At 43.0% G+C, this 17,324-nt stretch overlaps 1 protein-coding gene across 5 annotated transcripts in view; it reads left to right on the forward strand.

Annotated features, from left to right (window-relative positions):
* Positions 1 to 17,324, forward strand: part of LOC123994812 (endothelin-converting enzyme 2-like) — a 103,703-nt gene that overhangs the window by 32,377 nt on the left and 54,002 nt on the right. For all 5 annotated transcript variants that reach the window (XM_046297817.1, XM_046297818.1, XM_046297820.1 and 2 more), the window contains one exon: positions 292 to 507. In XM_046297817.1, the coding sequence (XP_046153773.1) occupies positions 292 to 507 (216 nt within the window). The remainder of the gene's footprint in view (positions 1 to 291; positions 508 to 17,324) is intronic.

The raw sequence follows: 17,324 nt of genomic DNA on the forward strand, positions 1-17,324 counted from the left end.
GGTTACACGCACACACGCATGCATGCAAATACACACTCATACATGAGCACATACACACATGTGTTACATCTTTATAATACGGCTTATAATATGTTATGGTCTCTCTGTGTATCAACATTTCAACTGGCTGGTGTTTAGCAGTATCGTGACGAATGATTATTAAGACATTATGGGGCCGTACATGCTTGTGACAAAAGTCTTGTGACAATACATTATAACAACATCATGAAGCATTATACCAGCAGGCTTCATAAAGCATTACAGAATTCTGTTTTTCTACCTTGACACCAGACCCAGCGCGGAGCCTGTGTCTGACCGAGGCCTGTATTACGGTGGCCAGTAAGATCGTAGAGGCCCTGGACCGCAGCGCCGACCCCTGCCAAGACTTCTACCAGTATGCCTGCGGGGGCTGGGTCCGCAAGAACCCCCTCCCTGATGGACGCTCTCGCTGGAGCACCTTTAACAGCATCTGGGACCAGAACCAGGCTGTCCTTAAACACCTGCTGGGTGAGTTGGAACCAAACACATGCACACACATGCACAAACATACCGTATTACCATATCAAAATATGGAAGTCATCTACTGATTAGTGGTACAATTTGGTGACAGTTGAGTGTCTAAACGTGTCTGAACAGGATTGTTGTCTGAAAAGCATCGAAACAATGTTTGTATTGATGGGGAAATGAAGGTGTTGTAAAAGATAAATGCGAACTTCAGCATCTAAACATCACACAGAAAACATCCACAGCCAAACTAATTTCATAAACCAGTCAAAATAGCAGGTTGTGCTGACAAAAAACAAAATGTAAGTTAGCGACCTAACAGCTAGACTTGTTTATAATGTACCACATCTCTGGTGAGCACAAGGAAATATAATATTGTTTCGAAAAGAGGTAAGCTAACAGCAGATATGTTCTTTATTATGGCAGCCATGTTTTTTTATGCTTGACAAGTGAAAACTCCCTAATCCCAGAATGCCATTCACTATAAGATGCAAATAAACAAAGTCAAAGTTGAAGAAGGCAGAAAATATTACTATAATAGAGGATTTATCAATAAATGGGGGCCAAACAAAGGAAAAGTTTATAAGCTAAATAAAACCCCTGGAAAGGGGGTTTGAGCTGTCAACCCTGAGTAACAAAAGTTACAATTTAAGTCAGTTGAGTGAATTATCCCTTCACCTCGTTTTGTTATAACATATTTGGTCTGATAAATGTTCACATGACAACCAGAATGCATTGTATGGTGTCAACAAATATAGCTAGAATTTAGCTTAGCGAATCATCAAACAGGCAAAGTGTCAACACAGGACTAAGATCTGGCTCCGACGCTAATCGGATGTGGCAGGGCTTGCAAACCATTACAGACTACAAAGGGAAGCACAGCTGAGAGCAGCCCAGTGATACAGACCTAACAGACAAGCTAAACCACTTCTATTCTCGCTTCGAGGCAAATAACACTGAAACATGCATGAGAGCACCTGCTGTTTTGGACGACTGTGTGATATCACACTCTGTACACAATCTGCAGCCGATGTGAGTAATACCTTTAAACAGGTCAACATTTTACAAGGCCGCAGGGCCAGACGGATTACCAGGACGTGTACTGCGAGCATGCACTGACCAACTGGCAAGTGTCTTCACTGACATTTTCAACCTCTCCCTGTCCGAGTCTGTAATACCAACATGTTTCAAGCAGACCACCATAGTCCCTGTGCCCAAGAACACTGAGGTAACCTGTCGAAATGACTACCGACCCGTAGCTCTTACGTCTATAGCCATGAAGAGCTTTGAAAAGCTAGTCATGGCACACATCAACACCATTATCCCAGAAACCCTAGACACACACCAATTTGCATACCGCCCTAACAGATCCACAGATGATGCAATCTCTATTGCACTCCACACTGCCCTTTCCCACCTGGACAAAAGGAACACCTATGTGAGAATGCTATTCATTGACTACAGCTCAGCTTTCAACACCATTGTGCCCTCAAAGCTCATCAATAAGCTACGGACCTGGGAACTAAACACCTCCCTCTGCAACTGGATCCTGGACTTACTGACAAGGCTGCCATGCTGATGGCACATCCGCCATGCTGATCCTCAACAAAGGAGCACCTCCACATTGTATTCTCAGTTCTTTCCTCTACTCCCACGACTCCAATCATTAAGTTTGCCGATGACACAACAGTGGTAGGCCTGATCACTGACAACAACGAGACAGCCTATAGGGAGGGGTTCAGAGACCTGGCCGTGTGGCGCCAGAACAACAACCTCTCCCTCATGGTCCTGTGTAGCTCAGCTGGTAGAGCATGGCGCTTGTAACGCCAGGGTAGTGTGTTCGATCCCCGGGACCACCCATACGTAGAATGTATGCACACATGACTGTAAGTCGCTTTGGATAAAAGCGTCTGCTAAATGGCATATATTATTATTATTATTATATTATTATTATTATTATTAACTACATCAAGAAAAAGGAGATGATTGTGGACTACAGGAAAATGAGGACTGAGCATGCTCCCATTCTAATCGACGGGCTGCAGTGGAGCAGGTTGAGAGCTTCAAGTTCCCTGGTGTCCACATCACCAACAAATTAACATGGTCCAAGCACACCAAGACAGTCGTGAAGAGGGCACGACCAAACCTATTCCCTCTCAGGAAACTGAAAATATTTGGCATGGGTCCTCAGATCCTCAAAAGGTTCTACAGCTGCACCATCAAGAGCATCCTGGCTGGTTGCATCACTGCCTGGAATGGCAACTGCTCGGCAAGGCACTACAGAGGGTAGTGTGTACGGCCGAAGCTTCCTGCTATCCAGGACCTCTATACAAGGCGGTGTCAGGAAGGCCCTAAAAAATGTCAAAGAATCCAGCCACTCTATTCATAGACTGTTCTCTCTGCTACCGCACGGCAAGCGGTACCAGAGCTTGGTTCCGTAAGTCTAGTTCCAAGAGGCTTCTAAACAGCTTCTACCCCCAAGCCATAAGACTCCTGAACATCTAATCAAATGGCTACCCAGACTATTTGTATTGCCCCCCCTCCTTTTACTCTTCTGCTACTCTCTGTTGTTATCTATGCATAGTCACTTTAAAAACTCTACATTCATGTACATATTACCTCAATTAATTTGTCAGTATCAGCAGATTAGGCCTACCCTGTAATTTTTGTAGTATGTCTATTATTAAGGATTCTGATGATAATTCCATACATGTAATACGTCATAGAATTGCATGAAATGTGTTTTATAAAAGGCATATTTTTTCCAGGATCCTCTTAAAATGTTTTCCTCTAGCGGGGGCTAAGCTGCTTCCCCTAACATGGATCTCAAGCCGCGCCTCTGATGTTGTGTAGCCTATTTCATTATGTTTGTGTTTTAAGTGTTTGACTCGGACAGTAAAGTTTTAATGTCACATGCGCAAGTACAGTGAAATGTCTTTCTTGCAAACTCAGAAGGCAACCACGCAATAGTCAATAACAATGTATTACTTGAAAATAAATATGAGAAATAAGAAATCTGAAATGCACAATAAAGTAAGTAAGTAAGCATACCATATACAGGAAATAGTCCGCTCCAATACCATACTTAAATATGCAGGGCTCCTGGAGTGATGGAGGTAGGGTAAGGGGACTAGGCTACAGAATATAAGAAACAGCGTAGCAAGAGCTTGCATGTGAGTGGGTGTACAGGTGTGTAGAGTCAGTATAAATGTGTGTGCATATTATGTGTGAGTGAGGAAATTATGGACTGAGTGTTTGTGTATGTTAGAGTGAGAGTGTGTGTGAGTGTGTAGGGCCATGTGAGAGTGTATAGAGACAGTGCAAATGTTGTAATTAAAGGTCAATAAAGATACAAGGTAATTAGCTATTTATCAGTTGTATTGCTTGGGGATAGAAGCTGTTCAAGAGCCTGTTGGTGTCAGACTTGATGCATCGGTACTCGTAGCGATTTTAGTATGTAAATGTTGATGAGGCAAACTCCCCCAATTTTTTGGGGGATCGATGCCAGCAAAATCACTAGACAAAACAACATTAAACAATACATTCATTCCACTATAACGGTGACAAACGGTGCCAACAAACTGTTAGGGCCTACGTAAAGCTGTCCCAACGGCAGAGCTTTCTTTTCAGCACCATGGAGTGAATCCTACTCCTGGCTATCAGCGGAGCCTTGTCTTGCAGTAAACAGTTCATTCAGCCTCATGTACTGCATTTAAAAAAACAGCTGATATGGTTGACTTGCTTAAACAAATGTGATTTCGACTGACAATTGAGATGTACAAACTATGGCAATTGAGATGTACAAACTATGGCATAAGGGAATGGCGAGCGGGTAAGAGGCACTCTTAGAGACATTAATGAGAAAGAGGACGGACGTAGTCAATATATAATAATTTGTTCAGCATTTATTTAAATCTACAGCGACAGAACATTCAGAACATGGGCCGTTCTTACAGTATTCTCCCTGTACACCAAGTCAGAACCGTAGGATAATTAAAGGGGGCATATAAGCAGACAATGAAAGCTCTTACAAAATGCAATGATTACCTTTCTCTAAAACAGACTATAGGCTACATGTGCACCACCATGTCAGGAAAGTAGGCTAAATTAAGAGGGGAGAAAGGGGCCAAATTATTAAGGTGAGGCACATGGGCTACTAACAGCTTACAACACAAAATACACTTAGTATTACTTTCTTAGCTACAGCAGATATATCTCCCTGGCATATTACGTGATTATGCAGCAGCATTTTTGGACGCGGCGGTCCTTCTTGTGTGTAAATGTTGTCATCAAACTTTGTCATCAAAGTCTAGCATTCTCTGGATTTATGGTGCTTTCAAGACAACTGGGAACTCTGGGGGAAAAACTATATAGAATCATGATGTTAGTGATCTTCAGGTTGCAGCTCTAGAAAGAGGTCCGAGTTCCCGACTTGGAATTCCGAGTTGGATGACCGTTCAAAATGTATTTTCCCAGTGGGAGCAATTTTTTTTCAGACTTCCCAGTTGTCTTGAACTCACTGAAGTCTGAGATTTCCCAGTTCAGAGTTTCCAGTTGTTTTGAACGCGGCAGAAGTCATGCTGAATTGACTTCATTGTCCAATATATTCAACCTTTTCTGGCCCATGGTGTTGTATGTTAATGTTTAGCCTTTTAAGCTTGAAAAGAAAGAGACCCTTAAACACAGATGTGAAGCAGGCTTGTGATTGCTTTGCAAGCTTAGTTAGCCACCGATTCCTTCCAAACCACTCATTGTTGAATTTGTGATTTCCTTGTGTAATGTTAATGGCCAATGAGCACCGATACATTTTATCTAGAATTTCTCTTCATATGACAAGGATTGAACAGGATTTTCAAGTAAATTGTCGACATGATTCATGATGACGACTGCTTGTCTAGCTTGCTACCTAAGGTTTAGAGAGTATGATGTTGACATGATCAGTCCAATCAAAGCTATGGGAGGTATAATGTGATTTCACGTTGCCAATGACCTTGAGCTTTCCTGGATGGGCACTTCTAATGTAACCATGGCAGCACCCAAGGTGCATGAATTTTCAAGCTTTCCCCATAGATGTTGCCGTTACATAATGACAGAACACTGATCCAATCACGGTGCAACTAGAGAACATTACCAACCCCTATGCTCTGTATTTTCCGCTGCCTGCCCCACCACCACAGAAAGCCCTGAGCTAGGCTGAAACACCTGCATTTTGGAGCTTCCTTACTCAAGAAAGCAAAAAACAGACCATGTTTGTATTGTATTAACTTCAATAACTCAATATATTTTTTTTACATTGTTTGCAAACTAATGTGAGACACAATACCAAAATAACATACAAGACAGACAGCAAAGAAACCAATTATATTGATTTATTTATATTTAGCTAAACAGATGGGGCCCAAAACAGGCCCTGAATGACAGGTCACCACTGACCGGTACCTCTTGCCATGTGGCAGCACAGAAAATAGTGTATGGCTTGGGTGGTTGGGGTCTTTGACAATTTTCTGGACCTTCTTTTCACACCGCCTGATATCGAGGTCCTGGATGGCAGGGAATTCGGCCCCAGTGATGTACTAGGCTGTCCGCACAACTCTCTGTAGCATAGCGCTATGCGATCCAGGGTGGTGCTATTGCAATACCAAGCAGTGATGCAGCCAGTCAATATGTTTTGTGGTACAGCTGTAGAACCTTTTCAGGATTTGAGGGACCATGACAAACTTTTTCAACCTCCTGAGGGGGAGAGGTCCTGTCGAGCCTTCTTCACGACTGTGCGTGTGTGCTTGGATCATTTTAAGTCTTTAGTGATTTGGACATAGAGGAACTTTAAGCTGTCTACCTGCTCCACTGCCACCCCGTTGATGTGGATGGGGATGTGCTCGCCCCCCGTTTCCTGTAGTCCACGATCAGATCCTTCGTCTTGCTGATGTTGAGGGAGAAGTTGTTGCTCTGGCACCACACTGCTAGGTCACAGACCTCCATGTAGGCTGACGCACCATTGCCGGTGATCAGGCCTACCACCGTCGTGTCGTCAGCAAACTTGATGATGATGTTGGAATCGTGCATGTCCACACAGTCGTAAACAGGGAGTACAGGAGGGGACTAAGAACACACCCCTGTGGGGCCCTTGTGTTAAGGGTTGACCCGTCAGGTAGTCCAGGATCCAGTTGCAGAGGGAAGTGTTCAGAGTCCTAAACTTGGAGGGGATAATGGTGTTGAACACTAAGCTGTAGTCAATGAACAGCATTCTCGCATAAGAGGAATGCCTATCTGGGTGGGTGAGGACAGTGTGGAGAGCAATTGAGATTGCGTCATCTATGGATCTATTGTGGCGGTATGCAAATTGGAGTTGGTCTAGGGTGGTTGGGATGGTGGAGTTAATGTTTATGATTACCAGCCACTCAAAGCACTTCAGATGATAGAAGTGAGTGCTACAGGGCGGTAATTATTGTGGCATGAACCCTTAGAGTTCTTAGGAACAGGGATGATTGTGGTCATTTTAAAACGTGGGTATTACAGACTGGAACAAGGAGAGGTTGAAAACCGTGAATATGCCTGCCAGCTGATCTGCTCATGCTGGACTACTGTTGGAGCCCACGGCCTTGCGGGTGTTGACCTGATTTAAAGACCCTTCTCACATCGGCCTCGGAGAACGAGATCACCCAGTCCTCTGGGTCGGTGACAGCCCTCACATCCAGCTCAATTTTGTCAAAGCGTGCATTGAGTTTGTCTGGTAGAGAGACATGGTTGGGCAGATCATGGTTGGGTCTTCCTTTGTAATCAGTAATGGACTCTAGCCCCTGCCACATGCGTTGGGCGTCGGAGCCTGTGTATTATAATTCCACTTTATTCCTATATTGTCCTTTTGCTCGTTTGGTGACTCTGCGGAGGTCATAGCGGGCCTTCTTGTAGTTATTCCTGTCTTCGGTCGTAGAGTCAGGGTTGTCTATGATAGCTCTGTGTGCGGTAGTCCTGCTCTTTAGTTTTGCTCCAAACTCTGTTAATCCAGGGCTTTTGATTGGGGAAGCTCCCCCCCCCTGCATTTGCTAATGAAGCTGGTGACGGAGGTGGTTAGCTCGTCGATGTTATCGACAGAGTCTTGGAACATATTCCAATCAACGCTAGCAAAGCAGTCCTGTAGCATACCCTCTGATTCTGGTGACCATTTCTCAACGGAGCGAATTGCGGGTACTTCCTGTTCCAGCTTCTGCTTGTAAACAGGAAGCAAGAGTACGTAGTCATGATCTGATTTGCCGAATGGCAGATGAGGGGGGGGGGGGGGCCTTGTATGCTTGCTTGTGGGTAGAGTAGCAGTTGTCTAGGACTTCATCGCCCCTAGTGGCATTGGAGATGTGTTGATGGATGTTGGGTATCACGTGTCTTAGGGACGCCAAATTAAAATCACTGGCAACCAGAAAGGAAGCCTCTGGATGTAGGGTTTCCTGCTTGTTTATAGCCATGTACAGTTCATTAAGCGTCAGCTTGTTATTTTTATTGTCCTGAGGTAGAATGTATACAGCAGTCACGATAACAGCTGAAAACTCCCCCGGGAGGTAGAAGGGATGGCATTTGACCACCAGGTATTCCAAGAAGGGTGAACAGTGAGTCGACACTTCCACCGTGCTGGAATTAGTACACCAGTTGGAGTTGATGAAGAGGCAAACCCCTCCCTCCTTCAATTTCCACAACTCCACTGTCCTGTCCACACGGTGAATGGAGAATCCATAGCCGTATCTTGTCTGAGAGACATGTTTCCGAAAAGCAAAGAATATTGCAGTTCCAAGAGTCCCCTTTCAAGCAAATCCACGATCGGAGGTCATCCATCTTATTGTCAAGTGACTTAGCCAGTAGAATGGAGGGAAGAGGTGGCCGGTTTTCCCTTTGCCTTAATCTCACCAGGATGTCCCCTCTCTTGCCTCTGTAACGCCGGCATTTCCTCTTGGGTAGCCCGAGATTTGGGTTGGAATTACAGAAAGAGCCCAGGGCAGATGAGTCTAAGTAGAAGCCGGATTTGGGGTAAGTAACTGCCGATCTGATGGTCAAGATTTGTTGTTGGTTGTAAGAAATAATAGCAGATACATTTTGTGAAAAAATAGTAAAAATAAACAACAAAATAATCACAAAATAAACAACAAAACGGAAGCCATCCAGTTTTGTCAGCGGGGTTGTAAGCGGATGTAACTTGTGTAGTTGTGCTGCCTACTTGGCAAATGGCCTAATAACGGGCTTGTTTTCCAAGGGAAATTTGTAGTGTTTCTTGGTCGCATTTATTCTGCGTTGTGTTAAATGATGCAATGTGATTGCACTAATTTTCACTTAAATATGTTGTGGTATTTTTACTGGAAAATGTTGGTCCAGCCATTTTTACTCATGCCCAGCCACACAGCAATTTTTTGCCTACGCCACTGGAGCAGGCTAGTCAGCATTTACAGTACGTTGTGTTTTTTTAGGCCAGCTGATTCAGCTTGTCTTGCTAAGTGGGCAGAACAGGGATGAATACCAAATGGCACCCTATTCCCTTTATAGTGCTTTTTACTAGGGCCCTTGTGTACTATAAATGGAATAGAGTGCCATTTGGGACACAACCCAGACCTGGGAATGCAGGCCACTCACAGATGCAGTTCTGATGAATACCTGGCTACCTCCGGTGCCAGTTATTGTAAATGTAAATTTTCACTTGTCTGACCGCTTGCATGCTGACGAGTTTCTCACACAACTGGCCTATCTGGGTGATGTTTTTTCTCGCCTGAATGATCTGAATCTAGGAACTATATTCAATGTGCGGGACACAATTGAGGCTATGATTAAGAAGTTGGAGCTCCCCTCTGTCTGCATTACGAAGAACAACACAGAGGTCCTTCCATCATTGTATGATTTTTATGTGTGCAAATGAACTCAAGATTACATACAATGTCAAATGTGATATAGCAAAGCACCTGAGTGAGTTGGGTGTGCTGTTACGCAGGTACTTTCCCGAAACGGATTACACAAACAACTGGATTTGTTATCCCTTCCATGCCCTTCCTCCAGTCCACTTACCGATATCTGAACAGGAGAGTCTCATTGAAATTGCAACAAGCGGCTCTGTGAAAACTTAATTTAATCAGAAGCCACTGCCAGATTTCTGGATCAGACTGCACTCAGAGTATCCTGAATTGGCAAATCGCACTGTTAAGACACGGATGCCCTTTGCAACCACGTACCTACACTACCGTTCAAAAGTTTGGGGTCACTTAGAAATGGTTACTGTACACCTATATAGAAAAAATAATCTGCCATTTACAGCTACAATAGTCATTTACAACATTAACAATGTCTACACTGTATTTCTGATCCATTTGATGTTATTTTAATGGATAAAAAAAGGACATTTCTAAGTGACCCCAAACTTTTGAACGGTAGTGTATGTGAGAGTGGCATGAAATTCTCGACTTTCACTGGCATGAAAACTAAATACAGGCACAGGCTGTGTGGAAAATGAACTAAGACTGAGAATCTCTCCAATACAACCCAACATTGCAGAGTTATGTGCATCCTTTCAAACACACCCTTCTCATTAACCCGTGGTGATTTATTCACAAGTTTAAATAAATAGCTAAATTATTGATTATTAATTGTGCCCTGGTCCTATAAAAGCTCTTTGTCACGTCCCACAAGCCAGGTAATGACAAACTCACACTCATTCTTATGTTTAATAAATGTATATTGTGGGTGTGGCAGGCTTACAATGATGGCAAAAAAAACAACATTTGAGAGTGCGCTGGCCCTGGTGCTAGAGGGGGTACGCAGCTGGAGGTTGAATGTTTGAAAGGGTACGGGACTATAAAACATTTGGGAAACACTGCTCCAGACCACCGCAAGGGGGAGGTAGAGGGATGATTTTGGGTCCCAAGGCGCTAATGTATCTCTACCTAAATTAATGAATTGTGCACGACTTCAAGCCGAGCTGTTATCCAACAATTATTATTATTATTAACCCTGCATTATACTTATAAAAAGCCCCCTAAGGAGCTTACATTTTGCATTTTACATTTCAAACTCAATACCACAGAGCGGATTTGCCCTAACGAAAAATGTATCAACCCCTACAAATATGTTCATTCATTTTTAACCCTGCATTATAATTGTATAAAAGTCCCTTTAGATATTATTTTAGAATCCTCCAATCCTCTAAATTTTTATTAGATCTACAGGGACGTTTTATTGATCTGCAAGTATTTGCATTTAGTGAGTTCCGAGAGCCATGTCATACCAATTATTATTGGATTATTCACCATGACAACCACCTGTTAGTATAACATTGAAAGTTATGTGTTTAAAAAAAAACAATCAAATTCAATCATATATTTGTACCACCTATAGATGCTGTTTTATTATTTACAGTAGGGATGGACAGCTGGAGGCATTTTGTTTTTCACAAGCGTAGCAGGCTGTGATTTCTGCAAACAAGGTTTCCATGATGGGCTATTAACAGGACAATACTCTTCATACCTCCATTTATTTAAAAAAGGATGGTCTAATAGCTCGGCTAGGTGTAAAACAAAAAAATCCCCCCAACTTGCAATGTATCAAGTGCTCTAAAGTAACATTTCTAATTCCAAACCTCATGCAACCTCACAATGTTGGATAAGCATATACTGTACAGTATTTGTTCAACATCTTTATGGTTTTGTTAATAAAATAATGATAAAAATACTCTTTCAAAATGCAGATGTTTATTTCAACTACTGTACATTTCAGCTACATTTTAGTTCCACTTCCCCCCAGCTCCGCAATCACGGGTAAAACCTTGCTAAGATGATCAATGTATTTGTTGCATTGTTGTATCCTCCCTCAAATACACAGGCATTGAGCATGTTGCTCTACCAACGAGAGAAGGTAGCATCGAGACCAGAGAATGTCCCAAAACCTTGTACCATGTCCGAGAGAGAGGGTATAGACTCCACATGGCTAGAGATGTATAAAAGATTGTCTACGTATAAGTTGATAGTTATGTTTCCCCTTAATATTCCCTTAATCCTCTCCTCCGCCCACAGGGCGAGAGCAAGAGGCTCAATATCCATCTCAAATAGGAAAGGGGATAAACAGCAACCCTGCCTGGCCCCCCTGGGAGAGGGAAGTAGATGTAAGTAACATTGTTGATGCGAACAGAAGCCACTGGGGACGAGTACAAAATCTTATTTGAGGAAAGGAATGAGAGGCCAAACCCAAATCTTTCTAGTACTGTAAATAGATATTCCCACTCAACCCAGTCGAAAGCCTTTTCAGCATCAAGAGAGATGACAACCTCTGGCTGTAGAGTTGAGTGTGCAGAATAAAGAATGTTAAATAGCTGGCGCATATTGTATAAAGATTGCCTACCTGAGATAAATCCGGTTTGGTCAGAGCTAATTATATTAGGCATCACTGTCTCTAAAGGGTGCAAGAGGACATTAGTGAGCATTTTATAATCGCAGCACCAAAGGCTTATACGGCGTTGTGAGCCACAGTCTAGGGATTCTTGTCTTTTTTTAAGCAAAACCAAAAGAGCTTTACTGCTCTGCATGGACTGGATTGCCAGATTAGCTTCATCACTTATTGAGGCATCCATGTTGGTTTGTTCAGCTGAGTTGCGATGTGGGATGTCCACATTGTCTAGAAATGCATGCATAGGAGATGTCAGGAAGAGCCTCTGATGAGTAAAGAGCAGAATAGAATTGCTTAAGTTGATTGTTGATTTCTTTGGGATTAGTAGAAGTTAAATCAGCTGCAACACAGATTTCAGGTACGGTGCTGCTCGCAGCAGATTGTCGAACCTGTTGAGATAACAACTTGCCAGGTTTCTCTCCGTGTTCATAGAATTTTTGCCTCAACTTAAACAGAAGCTGCTCTGTTTGTTTGAAAGATTGTCAAATTCCGATTGGTGTATCAGTAGTTGAAGAGGCATATCTAGAATGAGTTGAGATACACTGCCGTTCCAAAGTTTGGAGCCACTTAGAAATTCCTTGTTTTTTAAAGAAAATAAATGTTGGTCCGTTAACATAATATCAAATTGATCAGAAATACAGTGTCGACATTGTTAATGTTGTAAATGACTATTGTACCTGGAAACGACTGATTTTTAATGGAATATCTACATAGGCGTACAGAGGCCCATTATCAGCAAGCATCACTCCTGTGTTCCAATGGCACGCTGTGTTAGCTAATCCAAGTTTATAATTTTAAAAGGCTAATTGATCATTAGAAAATGCTTTTGCAATTATGTTAGCACAGCTGAAAACCTTTGTTTTGATTAAAGAAGCAATAAAACTTGCTGTCACGTTCGTCATAGTGAGGAGACGAAGGCGCAGCGTGATATGAATACATATTTTTTAATTGACGAAGAACACTAAACAAACTAACAAAACAAACGTGAAGCTAATACAACGAGTGCTGACATGCAACTACACAGACAATAACCCACAAAACCAAACTGGAAATGGCAACCTAAATAGGATCCCCAATCAGAGACAACGATAAACAGCTGTCTCTGATTGGGATCCAATTCCGGCCACCATAGACCTATAATAAACCTAGACTAACAAAACCCCTAGATATACAAAAAAAACCTAGACAGGACAAACAAGCATACCCACCCTCGTCACACCCTGACTTGACCAAAAGAAAACATAGAAAACTAAGGTCAGGGCGTGACACTTGCCTTCTTTAGACTAGTTGAGTATCTGGAGCATCAGCATTTGTAGGTTTGATTACAGGATCGAAATGGACAGAAACAGCCCTTTATTTCGAAACTTGTCAGTCTATTCTTGTACTGAGAAATGAAAGCTATTCCATGCGAGAAATTGCCAAGAAACTGAAGATCTCGGACAACGCTGTGTACTACTCCCTTCAAAGAACAGCGTAAACTGGATGGACAAAGAATGTGCTTTTCTTTCAAAGACAAGGACATTTCGAAGTGACGCCAAACTTTTGAATGGTAGTGTGGCTCCGATAAGTGTTTGGTGTGCTGTTTGTTGTCATATGCTGTGTATGAAATAATTCAGCCCCTTAGAAATGCTTTTAACGACTCCCACACAGTAGAGTGAGACACGTCAGGGGTGCAGTTGATCTGATATGTCTTTTTTAAAGGCACTACAGGATAGTAGTTTGTCAAGTCGCCACGCGCTTTGGGACACAGTTCTGTCCGGAAAGCGAATATCTAGCTGAACAGGGCTATGGTCTGAGATAATGATGCTGTGATATTGGCTATTAGTTACAAAAGGAAGAATTCTATTGTCCAGCAGGGAAAAGTCAAGCCTAGAGTATGAGCGGTGTACTGGAGAGAAAGGGGAGTACTGTTTAGCTAGCAGTGGGATTGCTCCTCCTGCATTGATCCAAAAAATTATATGATTCTAGAAATTAGTTGATTATTGCGCCTGATTTTGAAATCATATTGTTGGGCTTCGGTCTGGATCTGTCTCGACTTGGATGCAATACACATTTGAAATCTCCGCCCACGATAAAATGATGAGTTAAGGTCAGGAAGTGTTGCGATGAGGTCAGAGAAAAATTGTGTTTCATCCCAATTAGGACCATAGAGGTTAGCCAGAATAACCTGTGTGCTAAACAATTTCCTCATCACTATAATATATCTGCCATTAGTATCTGAAATTACTTTGGAGGAGACAAACTGGGTGCATTTTTTGATAAGGATGGCTGCCCCTCTGGCCTTAGCACCAAAGTTGGAGTGAAATATTTGGTCTACCCATCCTCTCTTGTTTATCATGGTCGCTAGACCAGAAATGGGTCTCTTGGAGAAAAACAATGTCTGAACTTAAGGACTTAAGATGAGCGTAACACTCGGCTACACTTGACCACCTGGTTAATTCATTTCACGTTCCAGCTGATAAAGCATGTGGAGCCCAGAATATATAGTAATCAGAAATGAATGTTAGTGCAATCACATGGCCAGTGTGCTGAAAGGTCAAAGTAATAAAATATAAAGAAAATAAAAAGCTGCTAAGAACAACAAAATACTCAGAAAAGCTTGGACCCCTATGCTGGCCTTCCCCCTGTTGGAAGGCTGCTATATTTACCTCTCCTAGACTAGACCAAAATGCTACCATGTTAAACTGAACCTCTGTAGAGCTCTATCCAGGGCGAACATAATAAAGTTTAAACCGACGGAAGGGATTCATTCTGGATTCATTCTGATTCACCTCAGTTATCTAAGATAACTTATGCATATTTAAAGTATAGTAAAACAATATATAAAAAATGTGGTATATTTTGTCCCCCCTAGTGATATACACTGCTCAAAAAAATAAAGGAAACACTTAAACAACACAATGTAACTCCAAGTCAATCACACTTCTGTGAAATCAAACTGTCCACTTAGGAAGCAACACTGACAATAAATGTCACATGCTGTTGTGCAAATGGAATAGATAACAGGTGGAAATTATAGGCAATTAGCAAGACACCCCCAATAAAGGAGTGGTTCTGCAGGTGGTGACCACAGACCACTTCTCAGTTCCTATGCTTCCTGGCTGATGTTTTGGTCACTTTTGAATTCTGGCAGCACTTACACTCTACTGGTAGCATGAGACGGAGTCTACAACCCACACAAGTGGCTCAGGTAGTGCAGCTCATCCAGGATAGCACATCAATGCGAGCTGCGGCAAGAAGGTTTGCTGTGTCTGTCAGCGTAGTGTCCAGAGCATGGAGGCGCTACCAGGAGACAGGCCAGTATATCAGGAGATGTGGAGGAGGCTGTAGGAGGGCAACAACCCAGCAGCAGGACCATTACCTCCGCCTTTGTGCAAGGAGGAGCAGGAGGAGCATTGCCAGAGCCCTGTAAAATGACCTTCAGCAGGCCACAAATGTCCATGTGTCTGCTCAAATGGTCAGAAACAGACTCCATGAGGGTGGTATGAGGGCCCGACGTCCACAGGTGGGGGTTGTGCTTACAGCCCAACTGTGCAAGACGTTTGGCCATTGCCAGAGAACACCAAGATTGGCAAATTCGCCACTGGCGCCCTGTGCTCTTCACAGATGAATGCAGGTTCAAACTGAGCACATGTGACAGAGTCTGGAGACGCAGTGGAGAACGTTCTGCTGCCTGCAACATCCTCCAGCATGACCGGTTTAGCGGTGGGTCAGTCAGGGTGTGGGGTGGGGTGGCATTTCTTTGGGACCCTCCATGTGCTCGCCAGAGGTAGCCTGACTGCCATTAGGTACCGAGATGAGCTCCTCAGACCCCTTGTGAGACCATATGCTGGTGCGGTTGGCCCTGTGTTCCTCCTAATGCAAGACAATGCTAGACCTCATGTGGCTGGAGTGTGTCAGCAGTTCCTGCAAGAGGAAGGCATTGATGCTATGGACTGGCCCGCTCGTTCCCCAGACCTGAATCCAATTGAGCACATCTGGGACATCATGTCTCGCTCCATCCACCAACGCCACGTTGCACCACAGACTGTCCAGGAGTTGGCGGATGCTTTAGTCCAGGTCTGGGAGGAGATCCCTCAGAAGATCATCCGCCACTTCATCAGGAGCATGCCCAGGCGTTGTAGGGAGGTCATACCGGCACGTAGAGGCCACACACACTATTGAGCCTCATTTTGACTTGTTTTAAGGTCATTATATCAAAGTTGGATCCGCCTGTAGTGTGGTTTTCCACTTTAATTTTGAGTGTGACTCCAAATCCAGACCTCCATGGGTTGATAAATTTGATTTCCATTGATCATTTTTGTGTGATTTTGTTGTCAGCACATTCCACTACGTAAAGAATAAAGTATTTAATAAGAATATTTCATTAATTCAGATCTAGGATGTTTTATTTTAGTGTTCCCTTTATTTTTCTGAGCAGTGTATGTCCCCCCTTAGGTATCAACTTGGCTAATTATTACCCTGCCACCTAGCACCGTTGCTGTACAGCGCCAGCTAGTTGGTAAAAGCTAATTGTGCCATGTATTGTAAATAAAATACTATTCAAACTATATTGTCCTTGTGAGAATGTCACCCTATACATACCATCCTTGTTCATAACGTTAAGTTACTGGATACATTTTTTGGGAGGGCAGCAGGGTGGAGGCACGTTTCTAATCAAGTTATGAATTCACTAGTTGGTCCTTGGTCGCGTTAGAATGTCTAGAGCAGGGTCACAGTATGTGCCCACAATGGCTAGTTAGTATTATGTTGCATGTCCTCCTGTGGATGTACAGTGCCTTGCGAACGTATTCGGCCCCCTTGAACTTTGCGACCTTTTGCCACATTTCAGGCTTCAAACATAAAGATATAAAACTGTATTTTTTTGTGAAGAATCAACAACAAGTGGGACACAGTCATGAAGTGGAACGACATTTATTGGATATTTCAAACTTTTTTAACAAATCAAAAACTGAAAAATTGGGCGTGCAAAATTATTCAGCCCCTTTACTTTCAGTGCAGCAAACTCTCTCCAGAAGTTCAGTGAGGATCTCTGAATGATCCAATGTTGACCTAAATGACTAATGATGATAAATACAATCCACCTGTGTGTAATCAAGTCTCCGTATAAATGCACCTGCACTGTGATAGTCTCAGAGGTTCGTTAAAAGCGTAGAGAGCATCATGAAGAACAAGGAACACACCAGGCAGGTCCGAGATACTGTTGTGAAGAAGTTTAAAGCCGGATTTGGATACAAAAAGATTTCCCAAGCTTTAAACATCCCAAGAAGCACTGTGCAAGCAATAATATTGAAATGGAAGGAGTATCAGACCACTGCAAATCTACCAAGAACTGGCCCGTCCTTTCTAAACTTTCAGCTCATACAAGGAGAAGACTGATCAGAGATGCAGCCAAGAGGCCCATGATCACTCTGGAT

Source organism: Oncorhynchus gorbuscha, linkage group LG14 (assembly GCF_021184085.1).
Source record: "Oncorhynchus gorbuscha isolate QuinsamMale2020 ecotype Even-year linkage group LG14, OgorEven_v1.0, whole genome shotgun sequence".
NCBI lineage: Eukaryota > Metazoa > Chordata > Actinopteri > Salmoniformes > Salmonidae > Oncorhynchus > Oncorhynchus gorbuscha.